The sequence below is a fragment of the Mirounga angustirostris genome, unplaced genomic scaffold (assembly GCF_029215605.1).
Source record: "Mirounga angustirostris isolate CCGP_5_RB_7025 unplaced genomic scaffold, mMirAng1.0.hap1 SCAF_3, whole genome shotgun sequence".
NCBI classification, from domain to species: domain Eukaryota; kingdom Metazoa; phylum Chordata; class Mammalia; order Carnivora; family Phocidae; genus Mirounga; species Mirounga angustirostris.
The window spans coordinates 80,067,004-80,082,339 of record NW_026991711.1 but is presented as its reverse complement, the minus strand read 5'-3'; the positions used below and the strand labels follow the sequence as shown (position 1 = coordinate 80,082,339).

General features: G+C 36.2%; 1 protein-coding gene across 2 annotated transcripts in view; it reads left to right on the top strand.

Annotated features, from left to right (window-relative positions):
* The window catches only part of RNF17 (ring finger protein 17), a 154,422-nt gene that overhangs the window by 115,130 nt on the left and 23,956 nt on the right, over window positions 1-15,336 (top strand). For both annotated transcript variants that reach the window (XM_045869116.2, XM_045869115.2), the window contains exons 27-31: window positions 1,108-1,227; window positions 2,176-2,256; window positions 4,912-5,037; window positions 6,636-6,692; window positions 10,325-10,441. In XM_045869116.2, the coding sequence (XP_045725072.1) occupies window positions 1,108-1,227; window positions 2,176-2,256; window positions 4,912-5,037; window positions 6,636-6,692; window positions 10,325-10,441 (501 nt within the window). The remainder of the gene's footprint in view (window positions 1-1,107; window positions 1,228-2,175; window positions 2,257-4,911; window positions 5,038-6,635; window positions 6,693-10,324; window positions 10,442-15,336) is intronic.

Below are 15,336 nucleotides of genomic sequence, written 5' to 3'. Positions count from 1 at the left end.
GCTGCTGAACAAGTGGACATCCACATGCAAAAAAATGGATCTAGGGGCACCTGGGTGGCTCAATCATTAAGCATCTGCCTTCGGCTCGGGTCACGATCCTGGGGTCCTGGGATCAAGCATTGGGCTCCCTGCTTAGCGGAAAGCCCACTTCTCCCTCTCCCACTCCCCCTCCTTATGTTCCCTCTCTCCTGCCTCTCTCTCCATTAAATAAATAAATAAAATCTTAAAAAAAAAAATGGATCTAGACTTTGACACCCTTCACAAAAATTAACTCAAAATGGATCACAGACCTAAACGTAAGACACAAAACTATAAAATCCTAGAAGATAGCAGAGAAAACCTCAGTGACCTTGAGTATGATAATGACTTTTTAGATAATAGCACCAAAGACCCATGAAAGAAATGAAGCTGGACTTCATTTAAATTAAAAACTTCCCCTGGGTGCCTGGGTGGCTCAGTTGGTTAGGCGACTGCCTTCGGCTCAGGTCATGATCCTGGAGTCCCGGGATTGAGTCCCGCATCAGGCTCCCTGCTCGGCAGGGAGTCTGCTTCTCCCTCTGACCCTCCTCCCTCTCGTGCTCTCTCTCATTCTCTCTCTCTCAAATAAATAAATAAAATCTTTAAAAAAAAAAACTTCCCCTCTGTGAAAGCCAGTGTCAAAAGAGTAAGACAAGCCACACACTGGGAGAAAATATTTGCAAAAGATACATCTGGTAAAGGTCTGTTATCTAAAATGTACAAAAAACTCTTAAAATTCAACAAGAAAACAAACCAATATATTCCTTTATTAAATGTAAATCAGTGCTTCTAAAATACTTAGAAAAACGAAACAAAATTAAATTGTCTTCAAAAAAAATTTTAAGGAATTTATAAATCTAATAAGACTCCGTTTATAAAAAAAAGCTTTGGTTTATGCGTAAAACTTTTGACAATGAAGTTTAATACACTATGGGATGAGGGAATTCTATGTTTTTTCTGGAGATTTTTCAAATCCAGATTTAGATATTTTTCTAGGATGTCTGTTTCTTTTAAATACAAAAGAGTGCCTTCTGGCCCCTACTTTTTAATAGTAAATTTAAATTATAAATTTTATTTGTCCTATTTCAGGTACAGTATTTAGATCATGGATTTACCGAGAAAATTCCACAGTGTCATCTTTACCCTATTTTACTATATCCTGATACGCCCCAGTTTTGTATTCCGTGTCAGCTCTATAATACCAAACCTGTGAGTAAATTGTAATTTGTGGGATGACTAATTTTAAATATTGTCTTTTTTATTAACAATAATTTTCTAGAAATTAGAATATAAGATGATATCCCTTTCTGTTGCAGCAAAAATAATAAAATACTTAGAAATAAGTTTAATAAGACAGCTAAAGGGCCTTTATGATGAACACTACAAAATCATACTGAAGGATATAAAAAATCATCTGAATAAGTAAGGAGACCTAATATCTTCATAGATGGGAAAGTGTAAGATTGTTAAAATTTAGTGATTTCTTCATCAAATAAAATCATAACAGATTCAAAGCTGGAAATCAGATAAAGGAATGGCATATTAATTATCTCTTGCTGCATAATAAATTAAGCTAAAACTTAGTGGTCCAATTTAACAATAAACTTTCCCTCATACAATTTCTGTGGCGCAGGATCCCTAGTGATGCTGCAATGAATATGTCCACAAGAGATTCAGGCATCTAAGGGTTCACTGGGATAGAGGATCCACCTCCAAATAGCTTTCACATGGCATTGGCAGCTTGAGGCTGCTCAGTGGCTTTTGGCAGGAGGTCCCAATTTTGCCATGTAAACCTCTTAACATAAAAACACAACAATCACTGCTCCTTAGTAAATACATATTATGGGCATTAGACAAGCACCAATTGGCATATTGGTTTTAAAAAAAATTGTTTTGTGATGCTTTGTTTTTAATGTAGGTTTATATTTTTAAAGCATAAAATGTTTCAAGAGAGAACTATAGGGGAAGCTCAGGCAAATTATTTCTTCAGATCATTTTTATCGTATATCCATGATATTCTCTTAAAACTGCTTGTATATGTTATACTCTTACCTGCTGTTAACCTGTTTATGGCTACTTTTGTATTTCTCATCTGCCTTCTGCTCTGTCATATTTTTTGAAAATCTGAAAGAATCTGAGTTTATTAATCCCAAATAGGTTGGGAATGTCTGGCAACCAGATGCAATAGAACTCCTTCAGGAACTGCTTTCAAAGAGAGAGGTGGAAATTCACATTATGGTAATGTATATTTATTTTATTTTTTTTTAAAGATTTTATTTATTTATTTGAGACAGAGAGAATGAGAGAGACAGAGAGCACATGAGAGGGGGGAGGGTCAGAGGGAGAAGCAGGCTCCCTGACGAGCAGGGAGCCCGATGCGGGACTCGATCCAGGGACTCCAGGATCATGACCTGAGCCGAAGGCAGTCGCTTAACAAACTGAGCCACCCAGGCGCCCACATTATGGTAATGTATATTTAAAGCATATATTGTTGATTTAAATTATTTGCTATAAAGTATCATAGGTAACATAATTTGAGGGATATTTTTATGACAAGCCATGTTCCTGTATGAATATAACTTATTCATTAACATGGAAGAGTTACCATTTTGGTTTTTAGGCTTGTTTTAAATGAACCTAATTTGAGAAGGTTCCTAAGAACTTTCGTAAGTACTAAAGTCAGTAATCTGAAAGATTCTTTATCAGCAACAGGGAGCAGCATCAAAGAACTGGAGTTGTTTATAATTACATGTAGGAGTTTTCAGGATGTTACCATGTATGTAGCACTGTGCTAGGTGCAGGTAATCCCTGTCCTCAAAGAACTTATCTAGTTAGTGAAACAACTAGATACAGGACATAAACCTAAAAATTCCACACTACAAAGTGACATGCCAAGAGCCAAGTGGTAAAAAGAGTAAGTGTAATAGGAATTTAGAGATGATAAGTGAGGTAGCCCTTAAAGAAAAGATGGAAAAGTTCTCCTGACCGGGGAAATGGAATACACAAGTAAGCATAGAGAGACAGAACTGGGCATGGCACATTTAGGAAATAGTATAACTGTTTGGCTAGAATAATAGAGGTTTTATGAGGAAAAGTAGCGGTGAATAGGATTTAAGAGAAGTAAAAGTCTATCAGTGGCACCCCATTGGAGGTTTCTGAGCAGTGAGGTAATAAGATTAATCTGCAGCTATGTTTGAGGATTCCAGTAGAAAGGTACAAAAACTGTAAGGAAAGTATTTCTGTATGAAAGGTGTAATTAGAGGATGTTAAAGACTTAACAAGAGCCATAGACCCACTTACATAAAACAGTAGAGAAGTTTTATTGTTGCCGATGTTAGTACCAAGAGCCTCTCTGGTTACTCATAGCCTCTATGGAAGGTCATGGCAGTGAGGTAGAGATTGAAATTTTTTAGTTTATCGAGGTCGCTTTCTTTGCTGCTTAGCTTAACAGAGGAGAGCAATTCATAGCATATCCAAGGCTGCTTGAATTGTCAGAAACCATGAATGTGCACGTCCTGCAGCCCTTACTGCCATACCAGACCTTACCCAGACGTGCTCCTGTGTTTTTATATACTACTAAGAAATACTGAGTACCTCTTATGAGCTGAGCTCTGTTCTTAGCCTTGGAGGCACAACAATGAACTGAAGAGCCAAATTTCTGCCTTCATGGAGCTCCCATTTTAGTAGTGGGAAACAAAATAAAAAACATAAAATATAAGGTATATTAGATCGTGGTAAGTGCTAGGAAGAAAATAAAGAAGGAAAGGCTGATGGGGAGGTTGGGACAGGGGAGAAGGTAACATTTTAAATACAGTGGTTAGGGAAGACCTCACTGCAAAAAATGAGATAGGAGTAAAGACTTTAAAATGGCGAGAGGACAAACCATGCAGCTCTCCGGAGAACAGTGCAGAGAGCTCCAAGGCAGGAGCATGTCTGGAGTGTTCAAGAACTGGCAGAGAAGCCATTGGGGCTGGAGCAGAAGGAGCAAGACAGAGAAGAGTTGGAGATGGGGGGAGATTTGTGAAAGTTTCAGCTCTCAAACTGACACAGGCAGCCACTTGAGGACTTGAGCAAAGGAGTGACATGACCTACCCTTTACATTCTAGCATTTCCACTCTGCTACACTGAGAAAAGCTGGAGAGTAGAAAAGATAGGGAACAGGGAGATCTGCTGGAAGGCAATTACGGTAACTCAGTAGAGACAGTAGGCCTAAGGTGGTACCAAGTGTAAACGATGAGAAATGATCAGCTTATCAGCTATGTACATGTTCGGTACCTAATGACTGTTAAGTGAACTTAAGAATTTTAAAGCTATTATAACTCCTTCTAAACAGTCATGAATTTCTTCTGATTCCTGCCATTTCTGGATTTTTTTTTTTTTAAGATTTTATTTATTTATATGAGAGAGAGCACAGGAGAGGGGTTAGGGTCAGAGGGAGAAGCAGACTCCCTGCCGAGCAGGGAGCCCGATGCAGGACTCGATCCAGGGACTCCAGGATCATGACCTGAGCCGAAGGCAGTCACTTAACCAACTGAGCCACCCAGGCACCCCATTTCTGGATTTTTAACAAGACTTCATTTCTTTACCTCTGGACATACCTTTTCTTTCTCCTTCTACTTAGTATAAATTATTAGTATCCTCTAAAGATGATGTAATTTTTTAGTAAATAACTAGAAAACTCTCTACCTTATGGACATGTAAGTATATTTTACAGAAACCATGATAGTAGAATTACCGTTAAAATATCAGGAAGAAAATTTTATGAAATGAGCCACTGATCAAACTGGTAATAATGTGGTCATCAGAAATCTAATTTCTTATTTGCCTACTCAAAAATTTTAATCTTCAGACTTTATTTTTATAGTAATAATTTTGTTTATTGAACTTACATAGGAATTACCTGAAAACCCATGGGAGAAATTATCTATTCATCTCTATTTTGATGGAATGTCACTTTCTTATTTTATGGCATACCATAAATATTGTACTTTGGAGCATTCTGAAGAGATATTGAAAGAAGTAAGTGAGCTATTTTTCTATAAAAATCTAAACTATAGAAAAACAAATTCTGGATAAAATGTCATATTTTGCCTTACACTTCAAGTCTTCAGTACAATTCTTTGTGTCTGATGTGTTAGAGTATAGAGAATTAAAAATTATTTATTGAGAAAGCAATACACTATATCATGCTTTATAAATGTCCTAAAAAAGGCTTAAATTGTACTAAGATTCAGTTAATGTTTCTGTATCTTTAAACTAAGCTTTATTGATATATAACTTACATATTATAAAATTTACCTTTTTAAAGTGTACAATACAGTGGTTTTTAGTATATTCAGAGTTGTGCAATCATCACAGCTATTTAATTCCACAACATTTGTTATCCAGTGTTGTTTGGATATAGAAATGTAAATTCTAAAATGCTAATAGAATTCACTGCCAGAAAAGAATTCTCTCAGCAGATAAAATTTTTTTTCCTTTTATTTGACATTATAACATTGCCTCTATTTTGCCCTCATACAGGAAACTCAGAGCTGGATTTTAAGCTTAGCTTCAATAAATAGCACTTTCCAGTTTCCCAGTGCTTCTGTTTTTTAATATTTTAAAAAACATAATTAGCCTGTTATAGATATGTTTTCACATTACAAGATGCCATAAATACTTAATGGAAATAGGGAACTCATCATAAATAATAACATAAACATTTTATATAGCAAGATATTTTTATTTCTAGATTTACAGTTCACTTGTTAGATTTTTAAATATTCATTTTCATAACAGTACACAGCCAAACATTGAATGTTCCATTCAATATAGAAAACTACTTTCTTCTCTCACACAGAAACTGTGGTATTATTTTGTACACGTAATTCTCACTGCCAGTTTTTTCTTATGAGCAGAAGGGTGTGTGTGATGTGTGTGTGGGTGTGCATGTGTGTATGTACCCATATATTTGTATAAAAGGTATACCATCTGTTAAACTGGTTTTATAAAGATTACTAAGTCTCTCCCTTCCAGTTGTACTCTTTAGTGTGAACATTTAAAAAAATATATATGTCAGAACTCCTACTCTCTCATAATAAACTGCAGTTGGTCCTTGAACAACACAGGTTTAAACTGATTGGGTCCACTTACATGTGGATTTTTTACAGGGCTGTAAATGTATTTTCTCTTCCTTATGATTTTCTTAATAACATTTTCTTTTCTCTAGCTTACTTTATTTTAAGAATACAATATATAATACACATAACTTACAAAATATATGTTAATCAACTGTATTTGTTATTGGTAAGCCTTCCAGTCAACAGTAGGCTATTAGTAATTAAGTTTTTAGGAAGTCAAAAGTTACATGTGGCTTTTCACCCCTAACCCTCATGCTATTCAAGGGTTAACTGTAATTACTAATAACGTGTGTTTAACATAATTTTGAAGATTCTTATTACTGCACTACTATGATCACTCAGAACATTAGATTTTCCCACAGTTAACACAAAATAACTAAATGAATGCCAACAAGGACATGCACCCAGTTTTTGTGGGGATGAAATATGAAAGTGCCTTAAAAATATTATATAGTTGAAGATGGTTTATTTATTAACAATACTATATTATTTCAGAAACTAACAGATTACAATAAAAAGTACGAGGATGAAAGATGGGAAATAAGATTTGAGGTAAGTTTCAATCCAAATATTTTGGAAACTTTGGACATTTCATCAGTACAAAGATCTAATATAAGATCAGGAAGAAAGCGATTTCTTTTATAATGGCTCTATTGAGATATAATTTACGTACTATAAAATTTACCTTTTTAAAGTGTAAAATTTTAGTATATTCAGAGTTGTGCAATCATCACAGCTATTTAATTCCACATTTCATCATCCCAAAAAGAAGCCCCATACCAACAGGAGTCACTTCCCATTTTTCCCTTTCCCAGTGTCCTGGAAACCACTAATCTTCTGTCTCTCTGGATTTGCCGATTTTAGACATTTTATATAAAGAGAATCATATAATACATAGCCCTTTGTAACTGGCTTCTTTCACTGGAATGACATTTTCAAGTTTCATTCATGTTCTAGTGTAGTATGTATCCTTATTGCTGAATAATATTCCATTTACCACATTTATGCATTCATCTGTTTATGGACAGTTGGGTTTCTACCTTTTTGCAATTGTGAATAAAGTTGTGAACATTTGCATACAAGTTTTTATGTAGGTATCTGTTTTCCCTTCTCTTTTGGTATGGACCTAATTCCTACTAGTGGAATTGCTGAGTCATATGGTGATTCTGTTTACCATTTTAAGGAACTACAAAACTGTTTTCCAAAAGGCATGCACCATTTTACTTTTATACCAGGAATGTACAAGGTTCCATTTTTTTCCCATACCCTTATCAATACCTGTTACCTGACTTTTTCCCCAGCCATCCTAGGATAGGTATAAAGTAGTATCTCATTGTGGTTTTTTGATTTGCTTTTCTCTCATGAATGATGATGGTGAGCATCTTTTCATATGCTCTTTGGCCATTTATATATTTTCTTTGAAGATATCTCTGTTCAGGTACTTTGCCCAGGATTTGACACCAAAAGCAAAGCCAACAGAAACAAAATTTAACAAGTGGGACTACGTCAAACCAAGAAGTTTTTGCACAACAAAGGAAACCATCAACAAAATAAAAAGGTGGCCTACAGATGGGAGGAAATACTTGCAAATCATATATCTGATAAAGCATTAATATCCAAAATGTATAAAGAACTTCTACAACTCAATAGTAAAAAATAAACAATCTGATTAAAAAGTGGGCAGAGGAACTAAATAGACATTTTTTCGAAGAAGACATACAAATAGCCCACAGGTACATGAAAAGGTGCTCAATATCATTAATCATCAGGGAAATGCAAATTAAAACCACAGTGTGGTATCACCTTACATATATTAGAATGGCCATCATCGAAAAGACGAGAGATAAGAAGTGCTGGCGAGGACGTGGAGAAAAGGGAACCCTTGTGCACCAGTAGTGGGAATGTAAATTGGTACAACCATTACGGAAAACAGTATGGAGGTTCTTCAAAAAATTAAAAATAGAATTATCATTCTCAATTTCACTTCTAGGTATATATTCAAAGGAAACAAATCACTGTCTTGAAGAAATAACTGCACCCCTATGTCCATTGCAGCATTATTTACAATAGCAAGACATGGAAACAACCTAAGTGTCCATCAGTGGATGAATAGATAAAGATGTGGGGTGTGTATGTTACACACACATATATATCCTTACACAGTGAAATAGTGTTCTATTCAGCCATAAAAAGGAAATCCTGCCATTTGTGACAACATGGATGGACGTTGAAGGCATTATGCAAAGTGAAATAAGTCAAATACTATATGATCTCACTAATATGTGGAATCTTAAAAAAACTGAACTCAGATACAGAGAACAGTTTGATGATTGCCAGGGATGGTGGGTCGGGGAAGTGGGTGAAGGCAATCAAAAGATAAAAAACTTCCAGTTATAAATAAGTCCTGGGGATGTAAGATACAACATGATGACTATAGTTAACACTTTATTATATATTTGAAAGTTGCTAAAAGAGATCTTAAATGTTTTCATCAGAAAAAAAAGTTTTGGAACTGTTACGAGGTTATTGATGTTAACTAAACTTGTGGTGGTCAGTTCACAGTTATAGACCTATACTAAATTATTATGTTGTATACCTTGCACTAATACAGTGTTATGTGTCAATTATATCTCAATAAAACCAGAAAAAGTGGAAAATAAAAACAGAAACGAATGAAAAAAATCCTCTGCCCATTTTTAGTTGGGTTGATTATGTTGAATTGTAAGAGTTCTTTATATATTCTGTATACAAGTCCCTTATCAGATACATGATTTGCAGATATTTCCTCCCATTCTGTGAGTTGTCTTTTCACTTTGTTAATGGTATTCTTTAAAGCACCAAAGTTTTGGGGTTTTTTTAAAGATTTTATTTATTTATTTGAGAGAGAGAGAGAGAAAGAGTGAGCACGAGTGGGACGGAGGGGCAAAAGGAGAGGGAGAAGCAGACTCCCTGCTGAGCAGGGGCTCCCATCCCAGGACCCTGAGATCATGACCTGAGCCAAAGGCAGATGCTTAACCAACTGAGCCACCCAGGTGCCCTTAAAGCACCAAAGTTTTTAATCTTGATGAAATCTAGTATATATGCTTTCTTCTTTATCCACTTGTGCTTTTTGGTGCAGGAAGTAAGAGTTTTAATGAAAGTTCTAATTATTTATAAGTAGAATTTTATTCCTGTGGTTATAAAAATAACAAATGTAAAGTGTTTTGTAACAAATTAGTCATATAGCAGTTGGTAGTCACTTTTTGCTGAATTCTACTAAGTGGTTCAGATAGGTTTTGTTCTGTTTTGCCACCAGTTTGGAAATGTAAATAGTAATAAATTAATCTAATTTGAATGTGATTATTTAACTTTTTATGCTAATTATCATATTTAAGACTCTTAAAACTTTCTTAAACACCACCCATATTTTTATATTTTTGCTTTAAACAACTGCCGACTGCCAGGTTCCTCTTGGGAATCACATAACTTTTTATTATTTGTTATGTTTTTTTGGAGTTTAAAGAGAGCACACTTTTTTCTGATAATTTTAGCTTAAATCTTCTTCTAGCATTTCATATATTATTTTTTACTATAAAATATGTACATATTCTAAAATTAAATGGAATACTATAGAAATGTGAATAGAAAAATGTCCCCCTTTCTATACCTCAGATATCCCAGTCCAACTAAGCAGTGGCAATTACTGTTAACTGTTAGCCATTCTTCTAGAGTTTTATGTGTATATGTAAATATGTATACATAAATAAATATTTAGGGGCGCCTGGGTGGCTCAGTTGGTTAAGCGACTGCCTTCGGCTCAGGTCATGATCCTGGAGTCCCGGGATCGAGTCCCGCATCAGGCTCCCTGCTCAGCAGGGAGTCTGCTTCTCCCTCTGACCCTCCTCCCTCTCCTGCTCTCTGTCTCTCAAATAAATAAATAAAATCTTTAAAAAAAAAATTTAAATAAATAAATAAATAAATATTTATATGAGTGTTTTAACACAGATTTTTTTTAATTGGGGGGAGTTAAAGATCTTTACTCCCATTTTGGTGCTACTAAAATAAAATCATTTTGTGGCATTCGTTATCTAAGAGAGCTTGCTTTCTGCTAATTGAAAATAAATTGGCAGTGTAATGAATTTTAATAATGTATTGGATTTCTGTAATAGTCATTCTGAAATTTGAATTTATTTGTGGTGCTTTAGGAATTGCTTTTGTCTGAAACAGAGACTCCTATTTTACCACCATATTTGCCTTCATCTCTGCCTCCCCCAGAAGAACTCTACGCTGTTCAAGTTAAGCACGTTGTCTCACCTAATGAAGTATGTAATCTAAATGATTTGTTGTTGGTTAAAAATATAACAGGAAATCTTGGTCTTAAACTCTAGGATTGACTCTTTATGATTCCATCCTCCTTTTTTTTCAAATTTTATTTAAATTCTAATTAGTTAACATATAGTGTAATATTGGTTTTGGGAGTAGAATTTAGTGATTCATCACTTAGATATAACACCCAGTGCTCATCGTAACAAGTGCCCTCCTTAATACCCATCACCCATTTATCCCATCCCCTGCCCACCTCTCTCCAACCATCAGTTTGTTCTCTATGGTTAAGAGTCTCTTAAAGTTTGCTTCCCTCACTCATTTTTCCCCTTCCCCTATGCTCATCTGTTTGGTTTCTTAAATTCCACATATGAGTGAAATCATATATTTGTCTTTCTCTGACTGACTTATTTCAGTTAGCATTAATACACTCTACCTCCATCCACGTCATTGCAAATGGCAAGATTTCATTCTTTTGATGGCTGAGTAATATTCTATTGTAAATATGTATCACATCTTTATCCATTCATCAGTCAGTGGACATTTGGGCTCTCTCCACAGTTTGGCTGTTGTTGATAACGGTGCTATAAACATCAGAGTGCATGTACCCCCTTCAAATCTATATTTTTATATCCTTCGGGTAAATACTTACTAGTACAATTGCTGGATCCTAAGGTAGCTCTACTTTTAACTTTTTGAGGAACCTCCATACTGTTTTGCAGAGTGGCTGCACCAGCTTGCATTCCCACCAACAGTGTAGGAGGGTTCCCCTTTCTCTGCATCCTTGCCAGCAAATGTTGTTCCCTGCATTGTTAGTTTTAGCCATTCTGCCTGATATGAGGTGATATCTCATTGTGGTTTTGATTTGTATTTTCCTGATGATGAGTGATGTTGAGCCTCTTTTCATGTGCCTGTTAGCCATCTGTATTTTCTTTGGAAAAATGCCTGTTAATGTCTCTACCCATTTCTTAACTGGATTGTTTGTTTTTTGGGTGTTGAGTTTGATAATTTCCTTATAGATTTTGGATACTAACCCTTCATCAGATGTCATTTGCAAATATCTTCTCCCATTCTGTAGGCTGCCTTTTAGGTTTGTTGATCATTTCCTTCACTGTGCAGAAGCTTTTTATCTTGATGAAGTCCCAATAGTCCATTTTTGCTTTTGTTCCCTTGCCACCAGAGAGAGATGTGTCTAGTAAGAATTTGCTAGGTCAAGGTCAAAGAGATTGCTGCCTGTGTAGTCCTCTAGGATTTTGATGGCTTCCTGTCTCACATTTAGACCTTTGAATTTATTCTTGTGTATGGTGTAAGAAAGTAGTCCAGTTTCATTCTTCTGCATGTGGCTGTCCAGTTTTCCCAACACCATTTGTTGAAGACACTGTCTTCTTTCGATTGGATATTCTTTCCTGCTCTGTCAAAGATTAGTTGACCATACAGTTGTGGGTCCATTTCTGGGTTTTCTGTTCTGTTCCATTGATTTATGTGTCTATTTTTGTGCCGGGACCATCCTGTTTTGATTACTACAGCTCTGTAATATGACTTGAAGTCCAGAATTGTGATGCCTCCAGGTTTGCTTTTCTTTTTCAAGATTGCTTTGGCTATTCGGGCTCTTTTGTGGTTCCATACAAATTTTAGGATTGTTTGTTCTAGCTCTGAAAAATGCTGGTGGTATTTTGCAATGAATGTGTAGATTGCTTTGGGTAGTATAAACATTTTAACAGTAGTTGTTCTTCCAATCCATGAGCATGGAATGTTTTTCCATTTCTTTGTGTCATTCTTAAATTTCTTCCATAAGTGTTCTATAGTTTTCAAAGTACAGATCTTTTACTTCTTTGGTTAGGTTTATTCCTAGGTATCTTATGGGTTTTGGTGCAGTTGTAAATGGGATTGTTTCCTTGATTTCTTTTTTTGCTGCTTCATTATTGGTGTATGGAAATGCAGCAGATTTCTGTACATTGATTTTATATCCTGCAACTTTGCTGAATTCATATATTAGTTTTAGCAATTTTTTGGTAGAGTCAGGTTTTCTACATAGAGTATCACGTCATCTGCAAATTATGAAAGTTTGACTATTTTGCCAATTTGGATGCCTTTTCTTTCTTTTTTTAATAAATTTTTATTTATTTGAGAGAGACAGCAGAGTAAGAGGGGGAGCATGAGCAGAGAGGAGGGGCAGGGGAGAGGGAGAAACAGACTCCCCGCTGAGCAGGGAGCACGACATGGGCCTTGATCCCAGGACCCTGGGATCATGACCTGAACTGAAGACAGACGCTTAACAGACACATCTGGGTGGTGCCCTTGGATGCCTTTTGTTTTTGTTGTCTGATTGCTGAGGCTAAGATTTCCAGTACTATGTTAAATAGTAATGGTGAGAGTGGACAGCCCTATCTTTTTCCTGACAGTAGAGGAAAAGTTCTCAGTTTTTCCACATTGAGGAGGATATTAGTTGTGGGTCTTTTGTATATGGTCTTTATGATGTTGAGGTATGTTCCACCTATCTTTGTTGAGGGTTTTTATCAAGAAAAGATGCTGTTAACAGCTAGGGTAACTGAGGCAGAAGAGCAAATAAGCGACCTGGAAGACAATATAATAAATAAAAAGGGAAAAGAGGAGGCCAGGGAAAACAACTCAGAATCCATGAAAATAGAATCAGAGAAATAAGTGACACCATGAAGCGTTCCAATGTCAGAATAATTGGAATTCCGGAGGGAGTGGAGAGAGAGAGAGGACTAGAAGATGTATTTGAGCAAATCATAGCTGAGAACTTTCCTAATCTGGGGAATGAAACAAACATTTGTGTCCTAGAGGCAGAGAGGACCCATCCTAAGATCAAGGAAAACAGGCAAACACCCTGGCATGTAATAGTAAAACTCACAAATCTTAGAACCAAGGAAACTATCTTAAGGGCAGTTAGGGGGAAGAGATTCCTTACGTACAGAGGGAGGAACATCAGAATAACGTCAGACCTATCCACAGTGACCTGGCAAGCCAGAAAGGCCTGGCAAGACATATTCAGGGTACTAAATGAGAAGAACATGCAGCCAAGAATATTTTATCCAGCAAGGCTTTCATTTAGAATGGATGGAGAGATGCAGAGTTTCCACGACTGGCAGAAACTGAAAGAATCTGTGACCACTAAGCCGGCCCTGCAAGAAATATTAAGGGGGGTTCTATAAAAGGAGAAAGACCCCAAGAGTGATATACAACAGCAGTTTACAGGGACAGTCTATAAAAACAACGTCTTCACAGGCAACATGATGACAATAAATTCATATCTCTCAGTAATCACTCAAAAACAACGTCTTCACAGGCAACATGATGACAATAAATTCATATCTCTCAGTAATCACTCTCAACGTGAATGGCCTAAACGCTCCCATAAAACAGCACAGGGTTACAGATTGGATAAAAAGACAGGACCCATCCATATGCTGTCTACAAGAGACTCATTTTGAACCTAAATATACACCCAGACTGAAAGTGAAGGGATGGAGATCCATCTTCCATGCCAATAGACCTCAGAAGAAAGCTGGGGTAGCAATTCTTAATATCAGACAAATCAGATGTTAAACTAAAGTCTGCAGTTAGAGACACAGAAGAACACTATATCATTCTTAAAGGGTCTATCCAACAAGAAGATCTAACAATTGTAAATATCTATGCCCCCAACATGGGAGCAGCCATCTACATAAGCCAACTGTTAACCAAAATAAAGAGTCATATTGATAACAATACGTTAATTGTAGGAGACCTCAATACTCCACTCTCAGCAATGGACAGATCATCTAAGCAGAAAATCAACAAGGAAACAAGAGCTTTGAATGATACATTGGACCAGGTGGACCTCAAAGATATTTACAGAACATTCCACCCTGAAACAACAGAATACTCATTCTTCTCGAGTGCACATGGAACTTTCTCCAGAATAGACCATATACTGGGTCACAAATCAGGTCTCAACCGATACCAAAAGATTGAGATTATTCCCTGCATATTATCAGACCACAATGCTCTAAAACTGGAACTCAATCACAAGAAAAAATTTGGAAGCGATTCAAACACTTGGAAGCTAAAGACCACTCTGCTCAAGAATGTTTGGGTCAACCAGGAAATCAAAGAAGAACTTAAACATTTCATGGAAACCAATGAGAATGAAAACACATCAGTCCAAAACCTATGGGATACTGCAAAGGCGGTCCTAAGGGGGGAATACATAGCCATCCAAGCCTCACTCAAAAAAATAGAAAAATCCCGAATTCACCAACTAACTACACCTTAAAGAACTAGAGAAAAAGCAACAAACGATGCCTAAGCCACGCATTAGAGAAGAAATAATTAAAATTAGAGCAGAACTCAATGAATTAGAAACCAGAAACACAGTAGATCAGATCAACGAAACTAGAAGTTGGTTCTTTGAAAAAATTAATAAGATCAATAAACCACTGGCCAGACTTATCCAAAAGGAAGGAGAAAGAACCGAAATTAATAAAATTATGAATGAAAGGGGAAAGATCATGACTAACACCAAGGAAATAGAAACAATTATTAGAAATTATTATCAACAACTATATGCCAATAAACTGAGCAATCTGGGTGAAATGGAGGCCTTCCTGGAAACCTATAAGCTGCCAAGACTGAAACAGGAAGAAATTGACAACCTGAATAGGCCAATAACCAGTAACGAGATTGAAGCCATGATCAAAAACCTCCCAAAAAACAAGAGTCCAGGGCCTGATGGATTCCCTGGGGAATTCTACCAAACATTCAAAGAAGAAATAATACCTATTCTACTGAAGCTGTTTCAAAAAATAGAAACAGAAGGAAAGCTTCCAGACTCAATTCTATGAGGCCAGCATTACCTTAATCCCCAAACCAGGCAAAGACCCCATGAAAA